This window comes from Ursus americanus, chromosome 1 (genome assembly GCF_024610735.1).
Source record: "Ursus americanus isolate L20-20 chromosome 1, mUrsAme1.1.p, whole genome shotgun sequence".
NCBI lineage: Eukaryota > Metazoa > Chordata > Mammalia > Carnivora > Ursidae > Ursus > Ursus americanus.
This window is the reverse complement of record NC_142127.1, coordinates 21,081,548-21,104,188: the sequence shown is the minus strand read 5'-3', so window position 1 is coordinate 21,104,188 and position 22,641 is coordinate 21,081,548. Positions and strand designations below refer to the sequence as shown.

General features: G+C 39.9%; 1 protein-coding gene across 1 annotated transcript in view; it reads left to right on the top strand.

Annotated features, from left to right (window-relative positions):
* Positions 1–480: 480 nt before the first annotated feature.
* NXPH2 (neurexophilin 2) overlaps positions 481–22,641 on the top strand; it is a 107,025-nt gene continuing 84,864 nt past the window's right edge. Inside the window, exon 1 of the mRNA XM_087859380.1 lies at positions 481–672. Within this exon, the coding sequence (XP_087715506.1) occupies positions 622–672 (51 nt within the window). The 5' untranslated portion in view covers positions 481–621. The remainder of the gene's footprint in view (positions 673–22,641) is intronic.

Here is a 22,641-nt window from a genome sequence, read left to right as displayed (position 1 = left end):
AGCCCTTTCTTGCATCCGTGTAGGGAGACTCCTCCCCCGCCCGGGCTCCTACCTCCCCAGTAAAACGGGAGCGGGTCAGTGGGCAGGGCGGCTGGCCCAGCCGAGCCACCGGACCGGCTCTCTGCTGGGCGGGGACGGGGGCAGTGAAGGCTCCGGGCCTCCCCGGGCTCCGGGGCGCACTCAGCTCTGCCGGGCAACCGCACGGCGGGACCGAATCACTAGAGCAGCCTCGCGCGGGAACCGGGTACCAAAGCGCCCGAGCCACCGCCTCCACCCCGCGGGCGCCCCCCGCGCTCACCCCGACCCCGGAACGCCGGAGCCCCGGGCGCCCCTGGAGCCCCGCGCAGCGTGCGGGTCTCGAGCGGCCCCGCAAGCTCTTTTTCAGGCCCCCTCCAAGGAGGGGCGCGCGGGGGGCCCCAGAAGCACCTCCCGCCAGCCCGCCCTCCCCCTTCCCCTTCCCCGCCCGCCCACCCGGCCCGCGCGGCGCGGCGCTGCGCTCGGATTCCGGGAGGAAAGCGCCGCGCGGTGTCCCTGGCGTCCTCAGCCCTGCCCCTCGAAGTGGAGATGCGCGAGAGGCAGGCGAGGGCGCGCAGCTCGTGAGACGCCGCGCCAGCCGGCACCATGCGCCTGCGGCCGCTGCCCCTCGTCGTGGTCCCCGGCTTGCTGCAGCTGGTGAGTGTCCGGCCCGCCGCGCGTCGCGCGCTAGGAACGCGTTTCGGCGGGAAAAACGCATCGGTGGCCGACTGGGAAGCGGAGACTGGGGTTGCATGGGACCTCGGGGCTCGGAGCGCGCGGAGTGGAAGGAGTTTGGGCTTGCTTTAGGGTTTGGAGGAGAAGAATCGCGGAATTTAATAAAGGGACCTTGAGGCGGATGAAGGGCTTAGCAAGGATTGGGACTTGAGGGTTGGGGTAAAGTAGGCAGAAAGTGGCCGGGAAGAAGGTGCGAGAGGGAATGAGGGTAGAAGGATACGAGGAGGATGGTCTGAAAGATTTGCCTCCAGCCCAGAGTTTGAGGGGCTTGGTGGTTTTTATGTTTCACATGGGTTGGTTTTTTTGTTTTTCTGTTTTTTTGTTTTTTCCCCCGGATACCTGCAGACACTTCTCTCAAACCCTGGCATCGTGCATCCTTGTTCTCGGGGTCAGTTAGGACCTCCTTCCTAGGGGAAAACTTAAGCAAAAGACTGATTGCAGAATGGATTTCTCTTCGTTTTGCGTCTGACGCTGGGTACTGGGATGGGGTTTTGTGCCGGTGAATATGCAGAATGTAACTTTCACGCCAACTCCAGGCTGGAGCCCCCTCTCGCGAAATCCTTAGGCTATATGCTACCAAAGACCTCTCCCGCCTCGTCTGGCTGAGGGGACTCTGAGGAATATGAAGGGTATTAGAAGGTGGTTCAGGGTTCGCCAGCGAGGCATTGGGCGACTGTTCGCACTGTAACTATCTTCTCTCCCCGCTTTTCCCGCGTGGGGCCGCGCTCTCCTCCTTCCGAAATATACCTGCATACTCCATGTATTGTTAGTTAACTTAAGGGAGATCCCAAGTAAAACCTTCCAGAAGACAACTTTTAAAGTAAAATTAGAGAAAGGGACTCCTTTCGTCTGTGTGATGGATTTCTCCTGCTTTCCAGGCACTTACCTTGATACGGTGCTGTTAAGAGGGTTTCCTCCAGATTCCGCTGTTTCTTTGCTCAGTTAGCTCTGGTCTGTTAAAACAAGGTTAAGGTAACCGGGCACTTAGAGAATGATGATCTCTCCGGTTCCTTTTTCTTCTCTTCTCTTCTCTTCTCTTCTCTTCTCTTCTCTTCTCTTCTCTTCTCTTCTCTTCTCTCCTCTCCTCTCCTCTCCTCTCCTCTCCTCTCCTCTCCTCTCCCCTCTTTTCTCTCTCTCTGTCTCTCTTATTTCCTTTTAGAGGAAAAGACCAAGTAACTTATGAAAGTTTCTCTGTGAGATGTATGATATTGTATTTGCAGAGGTACTTTGCAAATTCTGAGGATGGAAGGGGTTCTAGAAGGTCTTAGTGAAGAGGAGAGGCTAAGGAAAGGCCTGTGCATTCTGGTTACAACAGAGATTAGCTTCACTTGCACAGTTTTAGGTAAGAAATTCTTCAGTGGCATCAAGAGGAAAATCCAGCGATGTTCCCAAATGTCCTTCACTGAGTCATCATATACTGCCTATATACAATCTTGCATGTTAAAATAAATTTTACATCTAAGGCATTGTGCATGCAACGTATATGCCACACGTGTATCACTTGCTTTTTAAAATGTTTAAGGTGGATTCCGATAAAAGATGGTCTAACCAGCAGGGTTTGTATGATATGTGTAAGTATAACTCCAAAAGCCTGGAGAAATCAGGTACTTAAGATCTTCAGGGTATCTTCAAGAATCTCTTTGTTAATTTAATTTTGCATTCAGTGATCATGAACTGTGTATCTGTTCCACTGTGTTAGACTCTTAAAGATGAGGAAATATATTTGGGCATATGATGGGAGAAAGTTCTCCTATCAGCCACCGTACTGGAAATGTTACATTTTTTTTTTCACACCAGCATAGTCAAAAGGAAATAATAAATACATCTTGAAGAGATTATATACCCTCCTTAAGAGCTAGATTCTAATATTACAGCATGGATTGATTGATTCATTTTTAAGGAAGCTTATGTCGAATTCTAATCCGTTTTTGGATTGTGCTGGGGTTGTAATGTTTTTTCCTGGAGCACTTTATCATGGTAAGTGAGGTGGGAGCTGCAGCGGTGTGATAAGCTCACATTCCTTACACTGTCATCCTTCGGGACAATAAAAGGCTGTTTACATTCTCCACATTCTTAGAGCTGTTTCCAGCCATATAACACAAGGGGGTTAGGATGTGAAAGGAAAACAGAGTGGCTGAGGAGGGCAGACCTAAATGAAAACATTCCCCAATCCCACCATGTACCCCACCAAGGCAGGTATGAAGGAGGGCAGGTCACAATTTGGCCCTTTGGATGGCTCACGGTTTTATGCTACCTTTTTCAAGCTGATATTGAACTTATTTGTGAAGTCCCAACAGCAAGTGAATAAAATATCCTCTAGATTTGAAAACTAGTCTTTTAATTTTCTAGGAACTAGAAACATATGTATTTAGTAGATCTGCCATTGGGGAGGCAGGGGCGGAGACAAGGTTGGGTTATTGTTGGAACTGGATTTTATTTTTTCCATCCACCCTGGCAACCTGAAGAATGTACTTTTTAAAAAATGCTAAATATTTTAAACGAGTAGTGGATTCATTTGGGGATTTTGAAATTTAATTTTAAGAAAATTGTCTGTTTCATTGAAAAGAGTCACAAGAAGTTGGGTCCAAATAAGTCACTAACCAAACTGGTTAACTGGTACAATAACTAGAATGTTTTTACTTGTTTTTGTAATACTTAAAATTTGTAAGAAAGCAGTCAGCTGAATTGATAAATATTGCAGGTAGCCTATGAAGTACGTGTGTGTTGTCTGTTACCTGCCCTTGTCCAGTTCTCCTTCCTGTGTCCAGTGTTTTAACAGATAGCTTGTGTTACTAATTAATAGGATTACTAGGCAGTTGCAAAATTTAAGTATCAATCCTGAATGTATTATTTTCTCCGAAATCCTTACTCAGCAACACATTTTTTATTATAGTATTAACAGCACATTATTTCTTTTCTGCCATCTAATGATGAGAGAATTAGCATTTGAAATTAATACTATAATATAATGAGTGTTATTTCCTGACATGATACAAAGTAAAGACTTCTCCAGATGACAACTTCTTACAGATTTACATGATAATTTGGAACTCATAATAAGTGTGATTTTTGCCTTTAAGTAAAAATGCAGATTGTAAAAAGATTAAATTTGAATTTAAATGGATTATTAGCTTGAGTTTAAAATAAAATTCAGTGATGATTTTAAAAGTAAGTTTGTTATACATTTCAACTTGTTTTTCTGTGATATAATGATTTTATGAAGTAAAATATAAATTGGAAGTGATGTAAGTTAGCGAATTTTTAGAATTCTATAAAATCAGAACACCTGTGATGCAAGATATTACAATTTTAAGTTCATCCTCATTGTATAGTATCATCTCACATGAACTTACTAAGGGTATTTTGTTTATTTTTTAACAAATTAATAATTTTAGCATTTGTTTAGTATGATATTCATAACATATATTTATTCTCAGCTCCGTATTTACAAAAAAGTGGTAACATCATGACTGTCTTCCATTCAATAATCATAATTTCCCTCATACAGTTCTGATCAATAAACATCAAAACAGTATTTTCTAGTGTAGGATCAATAGTCTCTTGGCTAGATGGCAATGCACAGGGGTAAAAGTACCGCCATATCATGGTTATGGCTTAGAGTTGATGGGGCATTAAAATTAATTCCTCATTAAAAGCACCATTATCTTAGGCATTCTTAAAAAGGAGAATTAGGATTAGACAGCTAACTCCTCTATTCCAGCCACTCACTCACCTCTCAGTGTTAAGTTGTGTTCCCTTGGCCTATTCTGAGATTTATGTTATCTGGTTCAGTTTTAAATGCCTTCCATATAGGAAACTGACTCCTCTTGGGAACTTATTTAATAGCTTAATAGATTTCCAAATGGAAGAGAAAAGCTTTCTTAATCTTTGTTGTTTTTTTTAATATTCTTTTTTTATTGTTTTTGATTAATGATCAAAATGCTAAATAAGGCAGAAGGCTTTTTGAAAAACCTTTTAGAGGTTTTACATTGTCAGCTTAAAATGTGTAGCTCTTGCAAATCGAATGAATTAAGAAATGTTGATTGTATAATACGCTGCCCACCTTTTACCTATTAAAGAGCTAATCAATACACTTTGAATGATTTAGACGTTTAGTAGTAGCAATCAAAGGTGAATATAAATGTGTCACAGGTTTGTGATTTTGTAAAAGCTCTAAGACTGTCTCTTACTGTTTACACATTCTGCGGACTCCTTTACCTGAAGCATTGCTGGGTAAGATTTGAAAAAAGAATTATAGCTGCACGCTCAAGTGCCTACGGTTAGGGCTGTGTCAGCGTTTCCGCAAAGAATCTCATTTCTATCTTAGCCATAAGCATTATTGCCAGTAAGAAGTTGGCATTTAATATCTTGATTTGGGAGTCAATTATTTTAAAGCTGCCTTAAAAAATTGGTCCAAATGATTTCGAGCACTCATCCGTGTGAGGTTACTCTCTCAGTATTCGTATAGTATGCAAGACGATGATTTAACAAACTAACTTCTGTATTAGTCTGGCACAGAGGTTATAATGTTTAAATTATTTTAAATAATCCTTTCCCAATTAACCTATTTATTGCACCGTTGTAAGACTTTGAAGCACTATTTCATCATAAGTGTTTTTAGTTGTGCCAAATTCAGATGCCCTAATGATTTATTTTTATGAGTTTTTATTTGCTAACAACCTACTTGAATTTTTTTTACTACTTTTGAAATGACCAATGGTGTAAATACAACTCCATTCTTTATTTCAAAACCCTGTTTAGTAAAAAAAGAATTTAAAGCAATTTACAGCATAGATGTTCATATTATAGAAGGAATTCTAAGATATGATTGATTGAAAACTTCCATTTTATGTTATTTTTAATTCATGAAAATCTAGGTAAAAACCTGCAAACAACTGTTTGGTTCATTATGCTGTAAGATCAATATATAATAAAGAATTCTGTTTCTTTGTAGAATGACCATTAAAAATTAAAATGTCATTATTTAAACCCAAAAGCTATAGAACATATTTTCCTTTTTCCCTAGCCAGATCGTTCAAGAAGTTAAAATACTGTCTTTAAACTTGCCATTCTTGTAAATTTTGTTTTTCCTAGATTTATGGACAGATGGTAAGGGACAAGGGAAGTTTCGTATACTTTAACTACAATAATAATGCTGTCTTAGAGTTGCATACACTTACTATTTTCACGTTGCTTCCATACAGTTTACCACGTTCTATTCTCCTTATAAAACAGTAAGATCGAGAAGGAGATTTTAAATATTTCCATATGTATAACGGACTAAACAAGGCATTTGGTGTTCCATGTCTAAATAAATAGCACATTCAACAAATATTGACTGTCTCTTTTGACCCAGACTACGCACCAAGACGATAGCAGACGTTGAGGACATAGCAGTAAATGGAATGGGACTGGTCTGAGAGTGTGAGTGTGTGTTCACACATGCGTGTGCGTGTGTCTTCGGCAAGTCACTTTACAACCTCAACCCCTCATCTATAAATGAAGTCATTAATGATAAAGTGGACGAAAAGTGCTTTCTAGCGTCACTTTCCTTTTTTGTTATATGGTAACAGTGTTCCCGGATTTTTTCTTTCTATGAATTACATCTTTAATTACTGTACAATTAAAAAAAAGTCTTGCATACAAACATAGTTGTTTTAAATACAAATTTTACATGGAATTTATGCTGTGTAACCACATCACAAATGATATGTATATTTAGAAGTAGATTTAAAACACTGCAAGATTGATTAATGTTATCCTTGCTTATGGGAAGAAAAAATTAGTGAAAGTAGGCAAAAGGAATTGTTGAGCATTTACTTAACCCATATAATCAACAAAATCAATAAAATTTAAATTAAAAATGGTGTATTCAGGCTTTTTCCCCTCTATACTATTTTTAAATTGTAAACCACTAACATCTAGTCATTACTTTAATTTAAATAAAAAGTAAATTGACTCTCAGTTAAATTCTAATTATTAAGATAAACAACATAATGGTGTAATACTGTACTTCAACCGGAAAATGGTCATGTGACTTTTGTACGCCTCAGTAGAATCTAGCCTATTTAAATCAGAAATACTTTTAACTAACTATGAAGGTTTCAGGAGTTCAGATGTAAATGGTGTGGAATTTTTAAAAGAAAACCAACAAAGAGCTAGCATGTGAGACCCTATCAAAGATGGAGAAAATGTCAGTGGTCTTAACGTAAGGAAACAAGTCACCTGAAACAGACCGACTAGTCCTGGGGTTCACTCCAGTTACACTTTAAACAATGCAAATGTCTTTAAAAATGAACCCTGACTTTGTGATATTGCTGTTCGAGGACAAGTAAAGTAATTCTAGAGTCTTAAAAACACTTGTTTAATTCTCTTCATGCAAGAATACGCAAGATTGTGACTTTCAAGCATTGTAATAATACTGACAATTTAAAAATCTTATCAGTTTTATTTTAAGTTACATAGCATGTGTATTTATTCATTCAAAACAGTAACTTAAGAAATAGTCTAGATTATTTGCAGGAAGAGACCACATGTTTAATTTATATGGTTATATGAAGTCCATATGACTTCCATTCCAGAATTCTATCCCTCATTTGTGTGTGCACACTTAACCAGTTAAAGTGGTTCACTGAGTATGACAATGTGCACGACACTTTGAATGGATAGTGTATACAATAAGAGAATAGGGACTCTAAAGAACTATTTAGCATTTTGTAGTAATGATAACAATAATTTTTATTAACAAAGTTTTACATTTTGATAATCCAAACAGAAGACAATTGGGATCAGTATAAGGAATATTGTTACAGAGATAAAAAGGGAGGCGATGTTTTCAAAAGTGTGCTTTCCACAATCGTGAATTCACCTGTTAATCTCATGTCGATGACTCCCAAATTTGTACCTCACTCTCTACCGTGCTCTTCAGGCTCCAAGACCATATCTCCATAGTTTACTGTTCATTTTGACGTAGATGTTTTACTACCAATTCACACTCACTCATCATGTTCAAGTCACACTCGTCTTTCCTGAACCAGTGCTTTCTAATATTCATGGGCTCAGATCTTGAAGTCACCACCTCCCTCTTTTTAATGTCTGGTATCTTGTGTTCAGACAAGTGACTTGGTATAAAGCGCTATGTGGTTTGCTAGATTCTTTCACATATGTGATCTCCTATTTTATCTTCACATCAGCTCTGAAAGGTAAGCCGAACAGTAGTTACTGCATCCACTTTATAGATGCAGAAACAAAAGCTTTGAAGGTTTCAGAGACCGGCTGTAGACCAGAAAAAGATACAACTTGAATGGTCTGCCTAGTCCAGCTCTCAGGTCAGGGCAAAATCCATTTATAGCAGAAGGTGGGGAGATCTGTCTTCGACCTCCAGAACGATAGGCTCGAGGGACATTTCTAGGGAATGTCTCCTGTTAAGTGCCCATGCTGAGGTAGAAACCTCAACTTATTCATTTTCGGAAAGTTTTAAACAAGTTTGTCATAAAGTCAAAGAAGGTAAACACAACAAACAGATTCTTGGATCATGTCCCTTCATCAGGGACATTTGGAGTTTAGCCTCCCAGGGTTTAGCTTGCCAAGTTCTTTGGCTTTTATACAGTTTTAGGCTTGTCGTTGGCCCAGTAAATGTAGTTTCAGTTGGGATCAACAGGGGACCTGAGAGTTCCTCTAATTTCTCAAGATTTCAACCTGCGCCACTTGAGATTGAAGAGATGAACAGGAAGAGAGCGGAAAGTCTTAATTTCTATTAAGGAGCGCTTACTCCCAGTTGTCTAAGGGGCAGGTTGGAATACGAGGAGGAGCCTGGGGTGTGGGGCGGGGCTACCTAGTAGGCGCTTACTTGTGTGCAGAACTTGCGACTGGACGAGCATACATATATAATCGTGCTTTAGCAGTAGCAAACTTCCTCTTGTTCTCTCTTCCCTTTCTTAGATTTGTAAAGATAGTATATCAGAGTGGATTTTGTTGGCTCTCCACCCAGATCTCTTTGGGTCTCTTTTCAACATTTCTATGGACAACCCCTTCCCTCCACTTTTTGGTTTCTGTCCTAACACTGGGCAACTGCAAATCTCCTTCAGAGAAGTACCAGCACGTGAGGGTGTTGGAGGCACCTTGCCAGAAAGCTCTCTGAGTCAGTGTCCTTCCGTTCCTGTCCCTCTGCCTTCAGGCGGCTCTTAACACGTGATTCACAGGTGCCAGGGTGGTCATGCTCTGAGACTTGGCGGAATATTCCAGAGTTCCCTATGAGGCAGCAGGTTGGATCTACCTCAAGTCAATTTTGCTTGAGATCACACGCGTCCATGGCTTCCTTCCTTCCACTCTCTGACCTGCGGCCCCACATTCTTACCAGACTTCCCTGGAACCGCTTCATTAGAAATCACTTGCATTCAAACACTTGTCTCAGGGTCTGCTTCTGGGGAAGCCAAACCTAAGAGTTCTGTTTAAATGTTTTTTTTTTTAATATTCAGAAATGTTTAAAATAGCCATTCTCACCCCTGTCTGCTTTCTGCCATCTCACAGTAAGAGATAATCACTATGAATAATTTAATGTGTATTTTTCCAGAACTTACGGGTATGTATGCTTTTAATCATAATTATATCAACAACATAATGTTCTATAACATTTTTAATGCAATAATATATTGTGGCCCTCTTTATGCAATATAGAACAACTGATATTTTTGAGGAGTCAGAGTATTTCATAGCATTGGCATACCATAATGTATTTGATCAAGCCCTTATTAATATTTTGACTGTTTTGAAATGTTTGAATATATTTGTGAATATATAACATAAATTTCTAGAATTGAAAATACTGGTTCAATGCCGGGAATGTACAATATGATTTTTGATAAATATAAATTGTCCCCTAATTGACTATACCAAAATACAGAACCAGGCACAGTGTATTTGCATATCTACATCCCTATCTGGATAGTGTTTTACCTTTTTTTTAACTTTGCCAATTTATTAGAGGAAAATACCTCATTGTTTATTAAGAAGGTGAAGTGTGTTTTCATATTTAACCATTTGTATTTCTTATTCTTATAAATTTTCTTAATTTTTCCATTCTTTTTTTCTATAGCTTTAAACTTCTATATTTTTTTTGCACAATTGTTGTTTATTTTAATATTCCTAGATATTTTATACATTATGGGGTTGTTGTGGATACTGTTTCTATGCCTGACATTTTAAAATAATTTTTTGCTGGCATACAAGGAAAGATATTTATTTTAGTGTATTTATGTTTGAATGAGTTCTGTTTCTGAACTAGATTATTTTTAATAATTTTTAATTTGATTCTTCTGGATTTTATATATAGATAATTATATTATCTATAAATAATATTATATTTGGCTCTTTCTATTAAACATTGTTGCCTCTTGAATTAAAATCTATTCTCCTAGTGTACTGAGTAAAACCTTGATATTTGTTGACTAACACTGGGAAAAATAGCATTTTCATATTTCCAACTTTAATGGAACCTTCGCTAAATATGATGTTTATCTTTAGCTTCTGATAATCCATCAAGTTAAGAATATGCCTTTATATTCCACATTAAAATAAATTTGTTGATCACAGAGGTCGATTTCAGATGTTTTTAGCATCCTTCAAAATGATCATATATTTTTAAAATGCTAACCTCTTTATATTTCTTATTTATAAAATGTAATTTTCCTAATATTAAGCTGTTTAAACCACGTCAAATGATCTGTATTTTAATACACTGATACATGTGTTTTTATATGGTTAGTATTTTATTTAGGAACATTGACTATTCATAAGTAAAATATAGTAAAAGTGGAATAGTTTTGCATCAGGATTTTTCTAGGATCATAATTAGAAAGACTTCTATTTTTTTCCTCAATTCTGGGAGAAATTAAGATAGTTGAGAATTGCTTCTTCCTTGGAAGTTTGTTGGGAGTCATTTTAACCCATTTGAGCCTTTTTGTTTTAGGAGAGATCTTTTATAAACATTTCATTGTTATTATGGCTACTTATCCCCTCAGATTTTTTTCTCAAACTTTATCGAATCCCTTTTTTTAATTTTAAGAGAAAAGTATGCATTTTTGCGCATCTTCAAATTTATTTGTACATGCTATTACTTTGATTTTTTAAAATGTATTTCACACCTGTACATTTACACTCTGTTTCCCCCCCAAGGTTGTATGTTTTGGAACAGTAGTAGCTGGGGGACTGCCTTCATGTTCTCTCTAGATGTAAGGCTGTAACTAGAAGCTTTCTGTGGCGGATTCCATAGTTGATTCCGTAAGCTGTCCGAGGTGAGTGAAGCCTCACATCAAGGGGTGAGCATCCAGGGCCTCAGCCCTCTTTCTGCTCTCTGGAGGACATTGCAGCCTCCTGGGAGCTGCCCTGCTGCCTGTGTGTGCTCCTAATCCCTCCTGGGCTGAGCTTGGCGGAGGGTACTCATTGTGCGGGGGTGCGGGTGGGGTTGGGGGGTAAACCCTAGCTTCTGCTCAGGGGCTGTTCTCCTTTGCCTTTGTTTGGTTACAGGCTGCTCAGCACATCTGGTTTTGGCCTCGTTCTGATTCACTCTTCTTTCCTTCCTGTAGAGGTTCTCAAATCTTGTGGACTCTTGGCATCCTTTCCTCTTTCTAGCACCATGATGCATTCATTCTTGTTTTTGCATTCCTAGTTCATGTCATTGGAAATTTGGGAGGGAGGCAAGGTAAATACATTCACTCAGCTTTCCCCATTGCAACTGGAAATCTTTTAGTCATTTTTGGCTCATTTTTCTTCATCCCCTACAATATCCATTCAGTCACAAAATCCTATGAAATTTCCTTCCAAATCCTTCTGTAAACTGTCTCTTCCTCTCCACCTGCTGCCATTTCATCACTACAGCAGCCTCCTAGCTGGTCTACTTTATTCCAAAACAAGCCTTCTAAATTCACTCCACATGCCATAAAATCATCTTTCTTAAATCCTCTTTTGATTTCCTATGTCACTCAGCTTTTAAGAATGAGATTGTGATTCCCTTTTTCTTAACACATGGCATCTAAAATTCTTGCCTGGTTTTCCAGCCTTAAATCTCTTGTCCAATATTCATCACATACTGTAAACTGCAGCAGGTCTGTATCCTTAATACTCCATGAATACTTCAGAGGAGAGGGAAAGCATAGGTTTTGATGTCAGAATGACTTGGATTCAGTGCTTTCTTTGGCATCTTGGACAAGCCAATAAATCTACTCAATTTCAGTTTCTTCATAAAATAATGTCAATTATAGCTCTTTCATAGGGTTGTGATGATTATATACAAAAATGTAAAATGCTAGTACCTAACATTAGCTTACCAACGATCCGTGTTCCTTTCCCAGCATCTTAGCTTCTTGGTATGCAAGCAACAGAGGCTGACTCTGACAAATTTAAGCAGAGAAGAAATTCATGAGAACAGGGAAAGGTTGGAGAACCAGGCCACATCTGGAGCAGAATCAAGGGTCTGGGTATCAGGAAAGTATCAATTAGGCAAGAGGATGAATAAATACCAACTTTTCTTTTTCTCCAGTCCTTGTTTTGTTTCATTTAAGATGTCATGTTCAGGTTGAGAGCATCTGGTTGGCTTGAAAAAGATAGGATACTTTGATCAGCAGTTCTACACATCCTAGGGAATCAATAGTCTATGTTCCCACTAGAGAGCTTGTGATCAGAGCTCCCACTAAAGGACGAACTCTGTTAGAGAAAGAGACCCAAACACCTCCAGCTCTTCATCATAATTAGCGTGTTTTTTCACTCATAGACTTAGACAACCAAAGATCACCAGACATTTGAGAGAAATCATTGGCAAAAAAGAAGAGAAGGAGGAAGAAGAGGAGCTACCCTGGAGGAAACAAATAATATAGGGGATAGATTTCAGCTTTAAGGATTCCGAATTAGTATTCTCAGAAACTCAAGGGGATATTGCATTCTGAAAATAAGAACAGGCTGCTATGAAGAAAGATGAACTGGGTAATGAGAAAGAATTCCTGGAAATGAAATATATAACTGACAAAATTTAAAAGTTGGGGAGAAGATTGAAAAGAACAGGGCTAAGGTTCATGCTGGTGAACTTTTAAGAGGAAGTTGGCCACGACAGAACCAAAAGACCAAAATAGGAAATAGCAGCGAACAGTGAAGAGACACAGAGGACAAATTCAGAAAATCCAGTGAGAAGCTCCAGAAACAGACTATGAGGGGAGGGAATCTAGTCAAAAAAAAAAAAAAAACAGTGTTGAAGTGGCTGATTTAAAAAAAAAATTCTGGTGAAATTTCTGTACTCGAGGGAAAAAATAGAAATTCCTGAGTTTTCAGAGAAGCAAGAGATTACTGACAAACACACACACATCTCATTAACCATACTGGATGTTAGAAGCAATGGAATAATGCTTTCATAGTTCTGAGGGGAAAGGGGTATTGAACCAACAGCCAAGGAAAAAGGAGGAGGAAGCAGCAGAGAAAACCAGAGAAAACAAAAAATGACATTTGGGGCATGCAAGGATTTCAGGGGCGTTACCACTCACTCCATATGGAACAATCTTCGAAGACATACCTCAGCCAAGCAAGAAGAAATATAGAACAGGGGGATGATGTGGGGTATAGTGGTGTCTGTGTATGACTCAGAAGTAAAGGAAGATAGAAAAGGATCCGTTATTCTCTGACCTTGGAAAGGTGTGGGGTTCCGTTTCCTTCTCTAGTTTGGTCACATTGTGGCTCTGCAGGGAATTCCATTTCAACCCTTTCAGTTTTATAAATGCTATTTATTAGTTTCCTGTGTTTAGAACGGATTTACACACAAAGCATGAATGATTTGAATATAGTCTAAGAAAGCAATGTAACCCTAATAAATATTAATGAACTAAAGTAATAGAATATAATAAAAATTTGGAGGTAAAAGGAATACACAGGTAAAGATAGACAAGCATGCCCGTTTCCTTATCTTTCATAGGAAGAAGTTAAGAGAAGCTAACGTTAAAAAATTAAGAAATAGACTTAAAGTCTTAAAAGCTACCAAACAATAGAAGAATTAAAAATAATACAACCAACAAAAATTCAGAACGTAAATTTATTTGCAGTGCACTTTTATTTTTTCTGTCATATAAACAGAGTAGAATGATAAATTTAATAGTAACATCTGGAGATGGCATTTTGACCTTCAAATGTGATTTTGTATACGTGCACTTCTTTTTGTGTAGCGTTTTCGACAAATATTATCACTCTATGAATTTCAAAATAAGGGAGGTTGTGTTAGTGGAAGGAGCTGCCCAGCATTTGTAAAGGCATGCTTGTGAGATCACGCGTGTGCCTTTGCTGGGATGTGATGCGTATGTTAACGGCATAGATTGCGGTGATGGTTTCATGAATGTATACTTAGCTCCAAGTGTATACATGATAAGCTTTTTGTATGTCAGTCATGCCTCAATAAAGTGATTTGAAAAAAGGGGTAAGCAGAGGCAATCTCTTGGGTCATGCTGTAGGGCAGAGTTTCCCAACCTCAGCACTATTGACATTTTGGGCCAAGTAATTACTTGAGTGAGGGGTTGGGATGGGGGGAAGGGGGCCATCCTGTGCGCTGTACGATGTTCAGCAGCGTCCCTGGCCTCTACCCACTAGATGCCAGTAGCACACACTCCCAATTGTGACGACCAAAAATGTCTCCAGACCTTGACAAATGTGTTCTGGGGAGCAAACACACCCAGACTGAGTGAGACCCACCGCTGTAGGAGATTCCTGGTTGTGAGAAGCTGAACCAAGTGACCTCTTTAGCCTCTTCCAATTAAATGCTTTTGTCTTTGCCCTGTTGGGAAGGGGTCAGCATTTTGCATAGACCTTGTTTTTTTAACACTTTTCTCCGCCCCCCCCCCCCCTCAGTTTCCTTCAGTTCAATTTCCTTCAGTTCACTTCAATTCAAACAATATTCTTGACTGGAGCTCTGTCAGGCACTCTGCCCAGGGTACGCATCTCTATTTAACAAATTTTCCTTTTTAAGAGAATGGATAAGTGATCCCCCTGATATTGCTCTCCCAGATAAGATTTCCCTCTTTAGCAGACATTCACACATTTCATTCTGCCTCAGGTACAGCTCTTACCAGTTGTAAGGGCTGGCTTAGAGAATTTTAGTAAAGCCTTGGAATTTCCATATTTTAAAATGAAGTAATAAGAAAAAAATACTTTGTAGAAGTTAAAAGACAGCAAATAAAATTGAAAATGATGATCATCAATAATATTTGGCTAATAAAAATGTGAACTAAATCACACAGTGTATGTATTTGTTACAATTAAAATATAGTAGGATTACAGTCTTCAAAGAGTTTATCACAGACCCAGATTATATTATGCATATGAAAACTGGAGAGTAGCACTTTTGAATGGAAAATTTGATCTAGTGTTTTTGAGATTTTAAAAGTAGCTTAAAACTCTTAAATTCAGCTCTTAGGAGCTAGAATGCATTTCCTTTTTATTGGAAAATCAGGGATTTTCAAGTTTGCTGAAATGTAAACTCTGAGTTACTCTATTTTTATAAATGGTATGAATCGCTTTCTTCTACACTGGAATGCATTTTTAATTAAATTTCTTCTTTAAGGCAATTCTCATTTTAAAAATGTACCTTTGAAGGTGTACTGTAAGAGTCGTGTCTTCTCCCCCAGAGATAAACATGGTAATAAACAAGTAAACGGAATCCCTGCTGGTGTTAAAATTTGAAATGTAGCATATTTTCATGAAATTATAGCTCTGTGTAAATAATGCTTCACTTATTGGGATAAAGTCTGAGAACCACAGTGGATTATGTGCTACGCGTTTCTATCTATGGTGGATGACCTCTGCGTAGGTTCCCATAGCCTCTGGAGTGAGTGTGTTGCAGACACCCTGGGCAGGCCAGGACGTTCTTGCTCCTGTCCTTACACACACACACACACACACACACACACATATATATATACACGCACACAGATAGCACTCTCCTGCTGAACTCTTCCCACCACATCAAAAGTGGTATCTTTTCATTGGCAGGAGGATGTTTAGTCTCTGCCTTGGACCTGCTTATGTTGTGCTAATGTCACTCTCTACAAATGCCCAAACAAGCCATTATTTACTGATACACTCTTAGCTTCCATCAAAGATTAATGTAGGAAATAGCCATAGAAAAACATTTTTTTGTAACACATATATTCATATTTTCATGCATTGCTTTGTTTGCTAGCTTAAGGGTCTCCTGTAGGCGTACTACTATGCCAAGCTTTTCCTTAGAATGTATTCCTAGGGACAAAAGTATTTTTCCTGGTAAATCAAGGCTCCTTACTTAAAGAATGAGAGTTTTCAATTCAGTGTTTCTTATTAACTTTTTCTACCAGGAAGAACAGAGCTAATTTACAGCTCATTGCAGCAAGTACCTTTACTAAACCCAATTTTCTTGAAGTTTTTCTCTCTCACTATATAGTTCTTGACATTGTGTTCTTTGGCGCATGGTCCTATTACATGTAGCTTATGTCATGTGCCTTGAAAATACTTTTTGAAAGTATTTGTGCTAAAAGTTTCTTTGCCAGATGTTTCTCCTTTGCTGTTCTAATATTCCTGAAATTTGATGGAGTCTTTTCACTTCTGTAGGTATGAGTTTTCTTGAAAATGTTCCTTCTGAAAACCGAGGTGGTTGGATGCAGTGATTCCCCAGGGCTGTCCATGTATGCCGCTGCGGCAGCCACCGTGAGACAGCGTGCTCAGAGCCTTCGGGCTCTGGGTTGGGGCCAAGGCACCAGGTGTTGCTGGGGCCCGGCCAGATTTAGGAAACCCCAGACCAGACAGTCTCCTAGATGTTCTTTGGCTTTATGAATTTACAATGCTGTCCGGAGCCCTGGCCCCACGGGTGCACTATAAGCCAGCCCCGAGGGAGGGAGCTGCCGCTCTCCTGATTACACTGCCACCACTGTCACAGGAAAGAGATTGCCTCAGGCCACACACCGGGGTTTTCCCAGCTTTTGCAGACCTATCCTCCAAAGTCATGTGAAGTGCTTCTCTCTGGGCTCCTGCCCACGGGGCATGCCTCCATTGGAGCGTTTATGTGACGGTACATATCATTCCATCACATACGGACTCACACCTCTGTATATTCCACTTAAGTGCAGTCTGCCAACACAGAGAACGTAGATGTCAATCTCTAACGCCACAGCCAATCACCCGGTAGGCTCCAATAAATGCTCAGGTGACTGCATGAATGAACTATTGAGAGAAATCACTCAGTAATCCCCCTGATAAGCTATGCTTCAAAGCTATTGGAAAACCACCTGTGACAGATTACAAGGAAGAAATCTGAGTGACAGATTAAATCCAAGCCCTTAGATGTCAGCATCACTGACCTCCTTCAAAGTGTACCTGAACCCCCTTTGTTTTGGAGCTCTGGGTTGATACAGGAAAAGGCCCTTAACTTTTCTTAATGGTGTTATCGTAAGGATCCTTTGGGACAAAACTTTTACAGCTAGGTTACAGCACCATACAAAAATAGATTTATTTGCTGTGTCTGTTATCTTCTATTAGAACAGAGAAAGGATATTCTCAATGGCCAAGGAACTGATTGATTCCATTGTTTACTCTTTTAGAAGTAAATACAGATAGGTACAATTAAAATATGTTCGTTCACAAGTATACATTTTATAATGCTTTATAATCTTTTCCGATCATTATCATTGACTCGCGTTTTTAGTAAAATATGCTTTGCTATTGCTCTTTTTAATACATTAATATCTAAATAATTAGAGAAACAGATAATAGAGGAAAAATTTTATTTCTAAAGATTAGAGTCAATTGATAGAAAAAATATCATGAAATAAGGATTTAGAATCCAACAATTTTAAATTTATGATCAAGTTTTCTGATCTGGCTTTTAATTCTGATATTTTAGTGCTTTTCTACATGAATCTCCTTATTTCCTTTATTTATTATTTTGTGAGATAATAGGTTTAATTTGCTGATATTTATATACTAAGGCCACTTTCTTAGTATAGCTTAATTTACCCTCTTTTCAAATTGTAATCACCATGTATCAGATTTTTATTTAGTGTTGATTAAGGTGATTATTTCATGATTGAGATTTTTAAAAATTTGAAAGACCGCATATGGTTTTAATAATCACTTTACTTATCAGTAAGCGCCGTAACCTTCTTGTAACGATGAGATATGCCCCAATTCTCCCACTTTATATATAAGTAGATGTAATGTAACCTAATGGTGCATGGAAGTAGACACGGCCCAGCCTGAGGAGCCAAGCATGGCTCTGTAGGGAATGGTGCCTCTTCTCGTTATAACGAACAAGCATATTTCCAGCAGATAAGGGAGCAGATCTATTTCTAGTTGAAGAGTATTATTTGTAGACAGGTGTGGTTTAAGCAGGACACAGCTCACCAGCTCCGTGTGATAAAGGCTCCTCTGTTTATCCACAGCACCGCCATATAGGTTGTCAGGGAAGGTTCTTGCAGTTTCATTCAGAAATAGCTTTTCTTCTGGGTTCTGAACAACAAAAATATTATGGTATAAGAAGCCCTTTTTAGGGGCGCCTGGGTGGCACAGCGGTTAAGCGTCTGCCTTCGGCTCAGGGCGTGATCCTGGCGTTCTGGGATCGAGCCCCACATCAGGCTCCTCCGCTATGAGCCTGCTTCTTCCTCTCCCGCTCCCCCTGCTTGTGTTCCCTCTCTCGCTATCTCTATCCTGTCGAATAAATAAAATCTTTTTAAAAAAAAGCAGCCCTTTTTATATGTTGTACAATATTTAAGTTAGCACATCAAAATGGACACAGTGAAAGCACGTGACCAAATCATTAAGCCAATTCCTTTTAAAATATTTGATTTGTTTGTCTTTGGGTTTATATTGGGGAGATGTGGAACCAAATCAAATGTATCCAAGTGGTTCTTAAATGACGCCTGCAGCAGAAGAACAGTATTTTACGAGTGCCTACAGCGAGCAGAAGCTGTCATCTTTGAATGTTATTAATGAGAGATTTAAAGTTTTTGTTAGGAATTCTGGGGTGCTAGAGGCTTCTGGGTAAAGTGAGAATCATGGGGAGAGATGTGCCAGTATTGGTGTGAAATCTGGTTCTTTTAGTGATGTAATACATGTCATAGCTTGTGGACTCCCATTATCTCGGGTTGACCTTGTCGATGACATAACACGGTGTAGTTCAAGGCTCTCGTCTCCAGATATGGCAGAGAGAGGGTGTACTGTAAAAGAAGCAAAAGTCCTGCTTTTTCTCTTTACATCTGTTGCCTTCTCTCGTCTCACATACACTCAGCTGTGAATCTACTTAATATGCTTTCTAACAGAAACTTCTGCTAAGCTCTTTCTCTGGGGACCCATGTGGTCCTGGCTATTTCCCAATTCTGTATGTACTCTAATTCTCTAAGTCAGGAAAAAAGCTCTCTAAATATCAATTGTGCCTAACCCGGACGCTACTCTGGATTTTAACAAGCCTAATCTAGGATTTCAACCTTTGTAACCCTATACTCTGAAGCGGGGTGACGTTTTGTGTGGTTAGCACTACTCCCAAGGCACGCTCTTGAACACCTACAAGCACCTTAAATGGTTAGCTTCAGATACCTGGCTTTTAATTTTCTAAATCTCAGAGCTGCTAGGTTTCTCTTTAGCCGAAGCTGCCAACCTTCTTTTTTATCTTCAGATAATCCATACATTTGAATGCACACGACGAAACGTAGTTTGCTTTAGATAGGTACTTCAATCAGAATCTTTGAAAGTTCAGTGTTCTTGTATCTGCAAGCGGCCCGAAAACCACTTTCCCAACTTTATTTTAGTGAACTTTGGGGGTGGAGGAAGATGTACTTGGGTACTAAAGCCCAAGCCAGGATCCTCCTTTCTCAGCTTCAAATGGCACAGGAAAACTCCCTTCAGATTTCCAGCATGCTCTCTCAGAATAGCACTCATTTCTGTGCCACAGCACACGCTTCGGCTTCTCGCTGAGAGCCAACAGGAGGCACAGCAGATGTATTAGTAAATCACAGAAATTACGAAACTATGAAGAAATACAGCCACATGACATTGAAAAGCTCCGATGCATAAATGTGACTGGGAGTGTGCTGTGGGCCCTGACTGTTGGGGACCTGAGCAAGAAACGGGGTGTTAAGGTTGTCCCGTTGCTAGGACAACGGACAGCCATAGGTGAGTGGTGAGATCGGGTACTACAGGTCAGAAAACACGTGTGGCATGGGGGTTAGCCACGGGTGGCCAGGGAATGTTGTAGAGACTGGCGAAATGACTGAGGTTAGGCAAAGCATAGGCAAGGAAGACTGGAACGATCTGGAGAGGTTCAAACGGAGCGGAGGGTTGGGGCAGAGAGCAGCAATGGGTCAGGCACGAAGACAAACGCTTTGGACCATCGTGGGTCTCTGAGCTTCAGGTAGAGCAAGCTCCAGCACCCTGAAAATCTCCGTAGGACAGGCGTTTACTTGGCGGCAGTGTTAGTCGGGCGGAGGTCTGTATGCGCCGCAGCCTGCTTGAGTCTGGTGGCTGCTCTTGCCCTGGATATTTGCTTAGCAAAGGGAGCTCAGGACTTTATGCTCAGCCTGTTTCCTGCGAAAAAGTGAAATCATTGCTCTTTCAGCGTTTGGCTTCAGAAAGAAGGTCCATGTCTGGTCCGACTGAGAACTCTGCCATCCTGTCCACTCAGTCCCTGAGTCTGGCATATTAATCTAAGAGCGTGGTCCTCAACTTTGAATTTGTGACCACCTGGGAAGGTGGCTGAAACTGCAGGTTCTGAGCTACCGCTCAAGGAGATAGATACCAGGTGTGTAAGCTGAGGCTCAGGAGCCTGAATTTTAAGCAGCATCTAAAGGGTTCCTAATGCAGGTTTTAGACATAATTGGAGAAACACTAGCCTAAAGGCAGCTGGTTCCACTTCGTTTTAGAAAATATTGCTCTAGGGCCATTAATGACCGAGCATTACCTAAGGATCCTGACAGAATTTGTCCTCCAAAGCCGGGACCCTCTGCAATGGATGAGGTGTAGTTCCCCATACTCACTATAACTTCCCAGGATCTCACAGTGCTAAACATGTTTCTAACACATAGTCCTTTCTGTTTTGAAGGGTCAGGCTGAGTCATCTTAAAACTTAAGCAGATACTGGGTATGTGGATGGACTCGGAATATGCAACAGAGCAAAAAGGAGAGTGGCTTGCAGATGGGTTGATCATTCACCAGTATTTGGGGAGCTGGTGGCCCATTTATTTTACTCTTGCGTCTCTTAGACATATGGTATTTATCCAACATAGGGCTGGGTTTGTTGATTTTCTCACTTGTCTTTGAGAATGAACAAATTGCAGGTGAGTTTTAGCTTTTGATTTGGAAAAAAAAAAGTTCAGAATGGATTATGATTTTGAAGGCTTTTTTGGAATGATTGTTAATTTAAACACTTTATAGAAGAATAGTGGCATGAGTCTGTGGCAGACACTATTGCCTGGCTGTCATAATCACCATTTACAACGTCTTTGTTCTTTGTAAAATTCTGGCACAAGTAGAATTGTAAAATTCTTACAATTCTTAGAAGATGTTACTATGGCCAATGGCATACAAGTAAAAATTTGCTGGGTACTACTTCCAGGAAATCCTTTGCTTTTTTGATTAAAAGAAGGATAAATTTGGTTGGAATGCCTTTTGCCCTTTAGCACTTTATCCCCTTTCCATTTAGATTATAGAATTGTAGGAAGGGGGTGGAGCAGCCATTCTGTGAACATGAGGCAGCAAGCATGGACAGACAGCTACATCTTGAGGACAACAGAGAGGAGTGATGACAAAGCTTGGGTCTCTTACGGCTTTGTGGAGCATCTGTGTCAGCCATTGTCTGCCTGTCTTAGGACTTCTTTTTTCTTGAGTACCTGCCTATTTAAGCCACTTATTGTCCTAATTGATACAGGACACAAACATTTTGTGAAATGTTCCACCTTAATAAAAATACCCATTATCAGGATGCCAAGGTGGCTCAATTGGTTAAGTATCTTACTTCAGCTCAGGTCATGATCTCGGGATCCTGGCATAGAGCCCCACTTTGGGCTCCTTGTCTATGCTCAGCGGGGAGTCTGCCTTTCCCTCCCTCTCTGCCCCTCCCCTCACTCATGGGCTCTCTCTCTCTCTCTCTCTTACATAAATAAAATCTTTAAAAAAATTAAAAAATAAAAATACTCATTATCAAAGATAGCTATGAACCGTTATTAACAGGACACCCTAGTTATAAAGAAAGGAAGAAAGAAAAATGTTCTTACAGACCATGCACCAGAGCCTGGTGGGATTCAGAAGGAATTACAAGGAGTTTTGAATGACTATCTGTTCCTCTTAACAGCATACGTGGTGGCAAATTGCTTTGTAACTTGAGGTAGTGGCCACAAAATGTCTCAGGATCTGAGATGGTGAGTTCTGCCGCTGATAAAGTAGCCAGAGGAAACATTTCCGTGACATAATGTATTTTGATGTGAGAACTGGACCAGCTCTCATCCCCTCAGAATCGGGGACTGAGAATGGAATGTTTCAGAACAACTTTTCAGTGAACTTTTTGCCGGGGTTCTTGGTGAGGTATACATTGGTGTAAACAAAATCTGATTACTTAAGAATTCCCCAGACTTGGTAAACCAGTCAGAGGAAAAGATCTACAAGGCTGCATCTCTAATTATGAGCCTTTCAATTTTGAGAACTGGAACTTGGAAAGGCAAGCATGTGACTTACAAACTTGGGATGTTTCAGAGTGAGGCAGGGCATGTTTCAGCCAGAAGGCTCATGTAGGAGTTCACAGGGCTCAATCAAGTAGAGACATGAGTCAAGCACAGAAATAGTATTGTGTAAGGAACTCTGGATTGGGGGCAGGAATTTGAACTTGAAAATTAAATTCCTCTTGTTGACCAG